The sequence below is a fragment of the Manis javanica genome, chromosome 16 (genome assembly GCF_040802235.1).
Source record: "Manis javanica isolate MJ-LG chromosome 16, MJ_LKY, whole genome shotgun sequence".
Classification (NCBI taxonomy): Eukaryota; Metazoa; Chordata; class Mammalia; order Pholidota; family Manidae; genus Manis; species Manis javanica.
Genome location: NC_133171.1, coordinates 21,996,163 through 22,008,726, shown reverse-complemented (window position 1 = coordinate 22,008,726; position 12,564 = coordinate 21,996,163). Strand labels below are relative to the sequence as shown.

The following is a 12,564-nucleotide window of genomic DNA, read 5'->3' as shown; positions in this document are numbered from 1 at the left end:
TAGAAGTATCACAAAAAAAGCATAAACTTTAAGAACCCTGAAGATAACAGGTATGAAGAAGCAAAACAGCTGGAAATAGTGAAATAGCACAGCAAGGCACCACTGTCTTAAAGAAAAACATAACGTGAGTCTGTAACTATTATTATCAGGTTGAAACACAGGCAACTTCTAATGTCTGTAAGGACTGTGTCCCAAAAGATTTTTTATTAAATTGGTTACTAACTAGTCTCATGCCAAGAAGCTTACTTAGGCTGTGATCTACCTTGATATATACACACCTTAGCAGTATTTATAATACGGGAGATGCCAGAGTCTATCTTTCTAACTATAGTGCAACAACTGATCTATGGAACAACTCTTTCTATTAGTATTATCCTCCCATGTCTTGTCCCATCTCTGAAGCACTAGACGTAACTCCTGAGGGTTAGCGATTTAGGGAGTTAGGGAGAGAGGATATACGAGCACACCTCAGCAATATGGCAGGTTTGGTTCCAGACCATCACAATAAAGTGAGCATTGCAATAAGGTGAGTCAAATGGACTTTTTGGTTTCCCAGTGGGTATAAAGTTGTTTACATTATTCAGTGGTCTTTTAAGGGTGCAAAAGCATTGTGTCTAAGAAACCAATATACACACCTTAATTAAAAAAGACTCTGCTGCTAAAATCATCACACAAGCTTTTAGGAAGCTGTCTTGCCTTAATATTGACGGCTGCTAACTGATCAGGCCGGTGGCTGCTGATAGGGTGGCTGGCAATTCCCTCAAGTAAGACATTGAAGTTTGCTGCATCAGCTGCCTGTTCCTCTCACAAACAACTTCTCCAGCATGTGAGGCTATTTGACAGCCTTTTACCCATAGAACTTGCTTCAAAATTGGGAACAAATCCTCTCAAACTTTGCCTCAAAGTTTGCCTCAAACTTTACGAAGTTTATGTAATATTCTAAATCCTCTGGTGCTCACATCAGCGGCACATATACTATAACTGGAATGATACAAGAAGATTAGCATGGCCAGTGCATGAGGGCGATACATAAATTAGTGAAACAGTCCACTTAAGAGAATGGGTTAACGGTTGCACCACTGTGCTGTATACTTCACAATAAGATGGTCTATTAACATACTTCAATTAAAAAAAAATCATTTGCTGCATTTCAACACTTTATAGTGTCTTCACCAGGAGCAAATTCCATCTCAAGAAACCACTCTCTTTGCACATTCCTCAACTTTTCAGATTTTATCACGAGATTGCAGCAATTGGGTCATATTGTTGGGTGCCACTAATAATTCTAGTTCTCTTGCTGTTTCCACCACATCTGCAGGGACTTCCTCCACTGATGTCCTGAACCCCTCAAAGTCACCCTGAGGGTTGAATCAACTTCTTCCCACTCCCATTAATGTTGGTATCCCATGAATCATGATTGTTTTCTTTACGGCATTTAGAATGGTGAATCCTTTCCAGAAGGTTTTCAATTAGCTTTGCCCAGATCCATCAGAGGATCACTGTCTGTGGCAGCTGTAGCCTTTACAAAATGTATTTCTTAAAAAATGAGACTTGAAAGTTGACATGACTCCCTGGTCCATGGGCTGCAGAATGGATCGTGTCAGCAGGCATGAAAATGACATTCATCTCACTGTCCCTCCCCATCAGGGCTCTTCTTGACCAGGTCATTGTCAGTGAGTAGTCATTCTGAAAGGAATCTTTTTTTCTGAGCAGTAGGGCTCAACAGTGGACGTAAGATATTCAGTAAACCCTGTTGTAAACAGATGTGCCGTCATCCAGGCTGTGTTGTTCCACTGACAGAGAGAGCACAGGCAGAGCAGATTTAGGACAACTGTTAAGGGCCCTGGGATTTGGGGGATGGTCAAGGGGCATTGGCTTCAACTTAAAGTCCCCAGCTGCATGAGCCCCTAACAGGAGGGTCAGCCTGTCCTGTGAAGCTCTGAAGCCAGGCAGACTTCTCCTCTCCAGCTATGAAAGCCCTAGATGGCACCTCCCAATAGAAGGCTGTTTGGTCTACACTGAAAATCTGTTGTTCAGTGCAGCCACCTTCCTGAATTATCTCAGCTGGGTCTTCTGGGTAACTTGCTGTAGCCTCCCCATCAGCACCTGCTGCCTCACCTGCACTCTTCTGTCATGCAGATGCTTCTTTCCTTGGTTCTCATGAACCAACCTCCGCCAGCGTCCAACTTTCCTCCTGCAGCTTCCACATCCCTCAGCCATCACGGAATTGAAGAAAGTCAGGGCCTGTTTCTGGACTAGCATTTGGCTTATGGGATGTGGCTGGTTTGAACTTCCATCCAGACCACTGAAACTTTCTCCACATCAGTAACAAGGCTACATCGCTTTCTTATCATTGGTGTGTTCACTGGAGAAGCACTTTTAGTTTCCTTCAAGAACGTTCCCTTTGCATTCACAGCCTGGCCGCCTGGTGCAAGAGGCCCAGCTCTCACCTGTCTCAGCTTTTGCCAGGCCTTCCTCACTGAGCTTAATTGTTTCGAAGAAGCTTGTGATTTAGAGTGACAGCCATGCGACTCTTCCTTCTCTTGAACACTTCAAGGCCATTCTATGTTAATAATTAGCTTACTATCAATACTGTTGTCTCAGGGAATAGGGAGGCCCGGGGAGGAGAGAGACGGGCGATGTCCAGTTGGTGGAACAGTCAGAGCACACGCAACATTTACCGATTAAGTTCTCCATCTTAGATGCGCATAGTTCAAGGTGCCCTCAACCAGTTACAAAAGCAACATCAAAGATCACTGATCACAGACCACTCTAAGAAACAGAGTGATGAAAAAGTGAAATACTGTGAGAATTACTGAAATGTGACAGACATGAAGCAAGTAAAATGCTGTTGGAAAAATGGTGCCAAAAGATTTGCTTGACTCAAGGTTGCCACAAACCCTTAAAAGAACACTGTGTGTGCAGTGTAGGAAAATGAGGTATGCCTGTAATTAAGAATGTCTTCTCCCCTTTCTCTCTCAATCTTTCAACGTGCTGGGCTATGGAGTGTGCCTTGAGGTTAAGACAGTTGGGAGGCACATAACACAGGTGATACTCCCTATGTTAGAATGAGTAATAATGTAAGAACTGCACTCCTATAAATCTGATAAAAAAATAATTTTTAATGCACTTATTATTTACCTTAAATAAAATGTTATTGGGCTGCGACGCAAAAGTCGTAAGAAAAATGAAAACTTTAACTATAATTTCATTATGTGAGAGCTATACACTTAAACTTACTTTCTGAGAAAAGAGTTTAATTTTAGGCAATAAACCTACAAAGCCTGTATAAAATTAAAACTCAATGTTTATTGAAACTGTTAACTCGAAGAAGCAAATCAATTGAAATATGTCTGTCTTTTAAAATTCTAGCTAAACTTCAACCACAAAGTTATCTTGAATCTCCCTAATTTGTCATAAATATTCACAAGCTGAATACAAAGAAGAAAAAGCACACAATTTTTTACACTATTCTACAAAAAAATCCATGAATATTTCAGTATGATTCCTAGGAGAAAATACTTTGTTTCTTTATAAAATACAGTGTGAGCAGTGAACATCAACTCATTAGCAACAAGAAACAACTATATGCAGAAATTGTATTTCAAGTGTGATCTCAGAGCAGCAGCAGCAGCAGCAGCAGCCCTGGGAGCTTGTTAGAGATGTAGTATCTCAGATCCTGCTCTAAATCTACTGAATCGGATTTTACACTTTTAACAAAATCCCCAAGGGACCTGTATGCACATTAAATTTGAAAAACACAGGTAAAGATCAGTAAATGGGTGAAAGGACCATATAGCCTTCTTTTGGTAGCAGCTATGGCAATGGCTCTAACCTGTAAAACCTGTTTTCCAGTCTCTGTTTGATTGTACTCAAGTCTGTTGGATACGCCACTACAGTGCAGTACATGGGATAGGCCTGCAGATCTACCGGGGCCACAAATGCTGAAGCAATATCTGAAACAAACAAAGCAAGAGAGTCTGTACACGTTGTTTATTACCTAAAGCGCCTCAGACAATTCTCCTTGAATTAAGACAAGTTCTGAACCATGTAACAATTAGTTTGGGCCTGTCTTTTCACAGAAAGTACATATGGCTTAGTTAACCGAATAGTCTCACTTTTCATTATGTCTACATTTACTCTACAAAATTCCAGTGATATCTGTTATTCATAGATTCCTTACAAGAAAAGAGGTGACAAATAATATATAAATCTTACCTACTAAGTACACATACATTTCTATGATTAAAACCTGGTCATTCCTTATCTGTATGTTTTTAACAGTCATTCTATCAAAAACACTTTAATTATATACTGCACTCAAATCTCATCTTTATGACTTAATTATGTGAAATATGAGGCAAGCAGAGAGGAAGAAATGGATCCAGGAGTCTGATTCAGTATCACAGACCCAATGGCATACAGTAAACTGGTGAAAATCGAGAACCTAGTATAGACCACACCCCATTTTTTTGCTCATTCACATTAAGACAATTTCATATTCCAAAATATTACTGAAATTATTTAAGACAGTATCTATGAGATAATCTTTATAAAGTGCTGCTGTTTTATAAAAGACTTCAGGTAAACTATCATCAAGTACCACCCAGCCTTCAGCTCATCTCATTCATGAGAAGCTCTGCTGACGCTCTATGAAGCTGCCCCCTCACTGACAGTGGGCGGTTATGAGCCACCACGCTACTTTAGTGTCACTCTGGAAGCACACAGTTCATAACATCAAGTTTTGTAGTCAGTTTTTCTTTTCTTTTTAAAATAAGGCAAAGCAGTTCATTACTCTCTCCCTCCCCGCAGAAATGTTCTCTTGTGTATATATGCACATGCAGGGGTAACTGGTATAGCTATCCATGTAATTATAATTCAGCTTTCAGCCCTCTTCTCTTAGTTTACATCATATCAGCTTGAGTATGTTAAGGGTTTTCAAATTGCATTCTAGAGAATCCAGATTTTTCAGAGTATCTCTAGCATTTTTGGGTGCCCCCACTCTGAAATTCAGCTACAGGAACCCCAGATGTAACTGTTTTAGATATCTTAGTCCTACATAAGATCACATTAAAAAGAACTCCCCTTAAAAATGTTTGAAAATACTGACTTACAATATTGTGGGGGAAAAAATCTTGTTTCAATAGCAGCATTGTTCTTTCCCTTTGCTTTCTGCTAAGTTTTTTCTATATTCATGTGTTACTGTTACTATTTACCTAGTGTCATCAACTGATTTATTCCTACAGCAACTCTCTCACACTCTTCATCCCTGGGACTGGAACCCCACTCTCCATCGAGAGGGTCATAGATCAGGGATCTGCATTCGACATCGGTTAATGGAACACTGGTACCTAGTTCTTCAGGAAATACAGCTGAAATACACAGAAAGAAAAGCAGATTTCATGAAAAAATGTGGTAAATTTACTAATATTTAGGTCACCTTTAGAAAGCAGAGTTGATATTGCAATAAAACAAAAGTTTAACTTTGAAAAGATTTGCTAAGTATATTCATATTCTTTATTTCCATTAAAGGAAAAGTATGTTCCAAGGGTCAGTAAAATTTAAATTACTTTTTAAAACATCGATTTTATAAATAATTCTCTAAAAGAACATAATGTTGTTTCTCTAAAATTATACCTGACAAAGTGCTCTACTATCAGTTACAGGTAAAGGGGAAAGTATTTCGAGAAAATGATACACATTTAACCTTCTAACCCATTTCATAATATAATCTCCCATTTACTTTGATAAAACATACACAAGTTGAAACTACTATAAAGTGTTATTTTTCAGGAATACTTCAGTCAGTCTTAATTTTCTTAAATGTAGAAACAGAATTATGACAGTGTATGCATTTGTGTGTGTACCCACACAGAACAAGAGCAACGAACCCCCCCCACCACCACAGTGCTATAATTCAGGTAGGAAACAAACAGTACATTAGCACCACTAGCTCTTTTCAAGATAACACCCCAGGCATTATAATGATTAGTTTCATTTCTCTTATATTCACAATAGTCCAATATGAGTTCAAACTCAAACTTTCACAAAGGAGAAAAATAAACCCAAAAGATAAAACATGTAATGTGGTTACAAATTGATTAAGGTATTTTATAGTTTTAAACAGCTCTAATTAGCAGTGGAATGAAAAATACATTATAGGTATGAAATTTTCAAAATTATAATTTCTAGAAAGCACTCGTCTTAGGTAGTATTAGCATTACCATTTCCTCATTTCTAAGGTTTAGCAAATTGAGTTTACTTTCCCCAAGTTATCTTTTCTGTGACTTTTTACAGAAAACTTGGTAAGTAGCGACTGCATTTATAAATGATTATTTGTTACAAACATTTTTTCCTTTCTGTGTTTTAAAATCTTATCTGAGAGTAAAATCAATACAGAATGTGAAAGATAATTTGTGCAAGTCCTCTCATTCCCACCCTTTATAAATAATTACTACTAATAATCTGGATACATGTATCCTTTTATGCCTTTCTATGCATATACCACTGGGTGTGCCATGTATTTGCTAAACAGAAACGGGCTTCAGCCACAACGGCCTTGTCCCAGGGAGATGGTGCACTCACTGCCGAAGGCCAGCTCCCAGATCCAGAGGCTGCATGCAGATGACAGGCATCACTGTTATTAAGCACAACTGCCTACTCACTGAGCCCTGACATGTGTCAGGCTCTACAGAAGCACTTCAAACATACAGTGTCATTTAATCCTCTCAGCAGCCCTGGAAGGAAGGTGTTAGTTTACATCAGCACAAAGGCTGAATCCTAAGAATCTGGAGTTTTGAGAGTTAAAAAAACTTGCCAGATGACACACAGGTGACAGAGCAAGGGTATGAGTATGTCTGTCTCTCAAATATTATATTAGACTCTGAGGTATTCTGCTAGAATTACAAAAATATCTTTGCTCCCAAGGGTGCACCTTCAAGGAGTCAATAACAATGAGCAAAACATCTTCCTATTTTTCTGCAATCAATTAATTTCAACATTCCCTGTTAGACTATAAACTCCAAGTGGGCAAAAATAATGTCTATCATTGCTTTGCCTCTCCTACCTCTAGGGTCAAAAGTAGGTTGCAATAAATTATTTGCTAAGCAAATATTTTCTATTCAATCTTTATATCAGATTTCTTGTTTTAGAAATAAATTCCACTAATACAGACACAAAACACTTAATATACACTTACCATTATTAGGTATAAGTTCCATATCCCAAGGACTCATCTTTTCTGTATCACCATTGTCCCAGCTTAAAGGAAGGAAAATCCTTACATTAAAAAATCTACACAGTACACTGCAATTTTTATAAAATCACATTATAAAAATAATTGCTTCAGTGTTTAAAAGAAGTGTCTTAGTCACTTTATTAATAGATGGGGAAAATTACATTTAAAGTCAACTAGACTGAACTCAAACACAACACTTCCTTACCAAACATTATAGCACTGAAACAAACTATCCGGGTACTCAGGCTGAAGGGGCTCCTGGCTCTCGATTGTTCCGAACCACCAGGCATCATCTATGACTGATCTGAAACGGTCACCTGGACAAGAATAAAATCCACGTCGTTATCTGAAACGTAATGCCACTGCTGTTACTCCTTCTTCCCCAAGGGTGCCTTTCAGAGACTCAAACTGCCTATGATTTCAGAAAACATATATAAAAAGTGACCTATGCAGTCCAAAATAAACAAATAAGTAAACGTCAGCAATACTGAGGGGAAAATGTTATTTAATAAGCACACCTGAAGTATGACTTACCAGTTTCCAGTACCACTTCTTACATCTTATTAGGGCAAAGAGAAATTCACTCTTACCTTAGGCATTTTTACCAAGCTAGCATTTTAAATTCATCATTACAACTATGCCCAAACTTTCCATTCAAATAAAAATACGGTAAATAATTTCTGCTCAACAAATACTTAGTCTCTCTTTAACTTCTTTCTTTCTGTAGGCAAGTTCCTCCAACCAACAATCAAGACTCCAGCCTAAAAACCACAAGAACAGAAAACAAAATTCCAACCTGCCTTCCTTTGTCTCAGTCATCCTTAAGTCATGATACTCATATATACTCACTTTTCCTTACCTTGAAAAAGGAACAAAACCTACCAATTTCTATAAAATAGATAGCACTCCTTCATCCCCTTCCTTACCCCGTTGGACGCAGCTGTCATATTACTGAAATTGCTTTCCCTGAAACCCTAGTGAACTGTCTTCTGTTTCCCTGTGTCATATGGGAACTGTAAACCTCTCCTCCCTCCTTAGCTGTCACAGCTCTTAGTGGTTTTTCTCCTGGCAAGACAAGTGTAGGTGAGGGTCTAAAAGATATGAGTTCAACTAACTTCTCTGTGTGACTGAACAATAGTCTTTAGACTATGAGTACTTTAGAGCTCATCTGAATCCAGTTTCATTTTCAAACCTATAAAAAGTATGTATAATCTCATTTTTTACCAAAAAGGATTTAGAAGTTTATGAATGAATTACAAATTTAAAAAGCAAGATAAAAGAAATTTAATAATAGAAAAGAAAGCTAAAGCCCAGGAATAAGTTAGCAGAACACAACTGCATGCTGCTGAGTGATAATATATACCTGAATGGGTACACCAGGACCCAAGGCTAGAAATCAAAATTCTAACAGCCAGTGTTAGAGGGACACATGCTCTGCTAGAGTGTCTCTAACTGCCCCTTAGATGCAGACCAGTGACCCTGAGCTGAGGGCGAAGCTCCTACACAATCTAATACATGGTATTCTTGACACCACAGCCTTACAGTAAACACAACAGTGAGTTTCACAAAGCTGTTTCTTCTGATCTTACATAGACTGATGACATGAGGCTAAGGAGGAAGAACAACGGGATAATGTGTGCCTAACCCCAACAAATGAGTCTGCAGAATGTAACAGTAAAGTTAAGCAAGGAAGAGAGTTGGCCAGTCACAGTATGCCTTAAACATTTCTGAGGACAAGCTAATTTAATTACTACTGATGTAATTTTAAATGGCAGTTGGGAAGTAGATGCATACATCTGCAGAAATAAAAGACCCAGTCACGCTAACTTTAGAAGAAATATTCATCTATAAATTTAGGAAGGAAAAAAGAAAACAAGATCCAAAGGAGAAAATTTGATATACATCCATCTGAAATATCTTGATTTGCCCAATGCATGCAATATTTCTTTGCTTAAGTTTTTATCAGATCACTTCTGGAATATTCCTGGACTCTGCTAATATTTGTTCAGCAATTTATTGGCAGATGCATGTCCTTAAAAAAGTAGAATTATCTTACCAAGTAACACATGCAAATAATTTTAAAATCAAATATACCAAAGGCTTATAACCAAAACCAAGGAAAACACTTTTAACTATTTCTTCTTGAGTTTACAGACTTCTAAATAATGAAGATGGAAGTATTTCTTTACTCATCCATAGTAAGTATTGACCACTCTCCATGTAACAGTATATAAAAGGTATATGTATTTCATTTAATCCATATTCCGTTTTTCCTTATCACGACTATGTAAATATTGCTTGCTACTGAGCCAGACAGAACACAATTCCTTTCTGGTATAATTCTGTATAAAGATTGCTTCATATTTTTATAGATGGTTTTCTCTGAACTTAAGGTCAGGCCTTCCACATTCTCTAACAGCTCAAACTGGACACTTCAACATAATTTCCCACCAAGTTGACATATTAGATAATTTATCAGTTCTTGTTCTTCCTTCCCTGAAGACTTCACTTTTAGAGGATATCTTCTGGACTGGTTGCTTTTTAGACTTGATAGACAGATGCTATACTAACAACTGTGTTGACTATTACTTTGGAATTCCTTTCAGCTCTGTCCTGCTCCAGATTTCCAGCCTCCTGGAGGGGTTTCTTTTTCTTGGTTTACTCCCTTATTTGTTGGAATACTTATTTCAAAGCTTCCAGAGAAAGAGCACATGAGATAATGGTATTTTTTTTTTGGTAACTCCTATGAACTTAATTTTGTAAACTGAATTTCCCTAAATTCTCATTAGAGTTTATAGGTAAATTTTTAAGTTTACCAAGACAAAACAAGAAAAGCAACATCACTATGCCATACCTTCCAATGGCATGGAGGAGGGATGGACTGGCACATGAACTGTGTGCTTTTCAGACCACATGCCGCATATGCCCACACCCCACTCCAAGAGGACCAATAATGGCCCTGTTGGAAAAGCTTAAAAGACATACTCTAATGAATAACACATCCATTAGTATATAAAACAGTGCATCTTAAATGCCTTGAAACTTTAAAGGACTTTGAAGTTTGAGTATTGTTTATAGTAGTATTCATTTTAGAGATTATAACAGAGTTATTAACCAATGAAAGAAAAATGTCAGTTTAACTTTAGTTCCAGTCCAAATTATTAAACATTTTGAACTGGGAGACCTTTGTTTGCTTCAAGTTTCAATTCTATTACTAATATATTTGTATAAAAATTTAATTCAGTGCCTGAGAGCCCAAGAAACAGCTATAAACAATCTTACATAACAAACAATACCAAATGTGAGAAAATATTTAGAATTTCAGCATCAACTAGATTAAAAGTAATTTCAACCTTAAAAAGAACTTGAAAAATATCTGACATATCTTACTTTGCTGTTAACATTTCCACAAATGACAATAACATTTGAGTATCTTTTTCTAAATTATGAGTAATGGAAAATCACTTATTAGATTAAAAAACAACAAAAAACAAACACCTCTGGCTTCTAAAATAAAGTACCCACCTATATTCCACCGCCTATATTTTGCGTCGTCAAATTGTTGTCTCAAGACTAGGAAATCTATAACATCAGGCATGTCATGGTATCTAATTACAAATAACAGAAAACAAATTAATTAGGTCTCATACCTAGAAATATCTAAGAGATGTTCAAATTTATCTGAATCTTGAAAAACAATCTATGATACTAAGAAACCACTGCCTATCTCAACAGTCCTTACTTCATGGTAAATGATCCGCCAGTTAGTTTACCAGTATCAGGATCTAGAAAAGCAAGTTTAAGGCAGCAAAGGGTAGGCAATCCCACTTCATACTTTATGCCAACTATTTTCATCAATTCTTGTTCCTAAGGAAGATACAGAAAGTAAGAAACCATCTTCACAAAATATATCACAAATTAAACTGCTAAACATAATCAAGAAAATGCTTCAATTGCAATCTCGTCCAGTGGTGAATACTATGTGTATGTGTGAAACTCACCTAGCTAGGCATTTAAGGTCTGTGTGCTTCACAGTACAAGTAATCTCAATAAAAAAGTAAACAAAAAAAGGAAAAATATGGAAAACTTTATATACAAGTTGTATCTCAATAAAAAAGGGGGAGGGAAGAAAAATAAGGAAAACTTTATTGAAGAGTTTGCCAACAGTTCCAAAGACTTCTAAATAATTTTGAAACACTGCTGATAAACATAGAAACATTTTTTAATTTTACAGATATGAAGTTTACCTGAGAGATTAGTATTGTCTAATTTTCACTACAAGTACATTTTGTACCAAACTTACAGAACATATAAATTTGGTAAATCTTGTGTTTCTTTGAAAATTAAATGCCCCAGATTGCTTCAATTAAAGAAGTCATCATGATAAAGTTTCTTTTAGCAAAAATAAAAACACTCAATATAATTTTCTCCATGATTCATCACTACCTTTTTGGGCTATTAAATAATAAACACCATACCCGTAGTTCCATTTTATGCCATGGCTGTTTTTTGGGATTGATACTGTAAATTTTATTTTTCCGGGCCATTTCAACATATGCTTCATGTCCTTGTCGGAAATAATAAACCTAAAAAAAATTAATAAAGTTACAATTTAAAACCTGAATGTGTCTCCTTTAAGCCAAGATGAAGGTATCAGCTAAAACCACATACAAAATTTAATGTCCTTTGAACTACAAGAAATTCTAGTATTTTGGCTTTTTTCCTTCTCTTTCCTTAGATTTCTTAGTGTCACATAACCATTACCAAAATGTTCTTAATAACATTACTCTGATAATACACTAAGAGGTTGTGACAAGCAGTCATTTTGGGTTTCTTGGTTTCATCATTTATTTCTGGATTCAAAGTAAATTAATCTGTTGCATAATAAATGATGTTAACTAGAGAGAGGTTATGGTTGGTTTATTGTTCACTTACTTTGTTATCAAGTGGTTTGTACATATACAGAAAACTTTAAAACAAAAATTGTGTTTTCACATATATTTTATCCTTATAAAAGAGATATATATCTTATCCTCATGTTGTGAAAGTTAAATTTAAGTGACTCCTGACTACCATCCTATAGAATCTGATATTTGAACACAGTAGTCTGATACCAAGTGTTCTTCCCACTACTAAGAAATAGTAAAGCTTTTACAAAATGCAACATTTTTGAAAATGTTATTCATCTTTTTAGTAACACTTTAGGATATCCATTATTCTACATACTTTCATCCTACTCGTTATTGTCATTACTGCTACAGCTGCTGCAACTTCATACAAAGGAATGGGGCTGAATAATGGGACCTGTTACCTCCAAGAGCTGAAGA

The 12,564-nt window shown here is 36.6% G+C and overlaps 1 protein-coding gene and 1 non-coding gene across 3 annotated transcripts in view; one reads left to right on the top strand and one right to left on the bottom strand.

Annotated features, from left to right (window-relative positions):
- Nucleotides 1-12,564, bottom strand: part of PHIP (PHIP subunit of CUL4-Ring ligase complex) — a 137,951-nt gene that overhangs the window by 26,033 nt on the left and 99,354 nt on the right. Inside the window, exons 25-32 of one of the 2 annotated variants that reach the window (XM_073224812.1) lie at nt 11,716-11,823; nt 10,980-11,104; nt 10,763-10,845; nt 7,933-7,998; nt 7,443-7,554; nt 7,199-7,260; nt 5,217-5,372; nt 3,836-3,956 (exon numbers count right to left, since the gene is read on the bottom strand). In XM_073224812.1, coding sequence (XP_073080913.1) covers nt 3,836-3,956; nt 5,217-5,372; nt 7,199-7,260; nt 7,443-7,554; nt 7,933-7,998; nt 10,763-10,845; nt 10,980-11,104; nt 11,716-11,823 — 833 coding nt within the window. The remainder of the gene's footprint in view (nt 1-3,835; nt 3,957-5,216; nt 5,373-7,198; nt 7,261-7,442; nt 7,555-7,932; nt 7,999-10,762; nt 10,846-10,979; nt 11,105-11,715; nt 11,824-12,564) is intronic. The other variant, XM_037006099.2, reaches the window with a different exon arrangement.
- Nucleotides 952-1,057, top strand: LOC118970162 (U6 spliceosomal RNA). Its single transcript, XR_005057959.1, has one exon. It is a non-coding gene; the product is annotated as a U6 spliceosomal RNA (small nuclear RNA).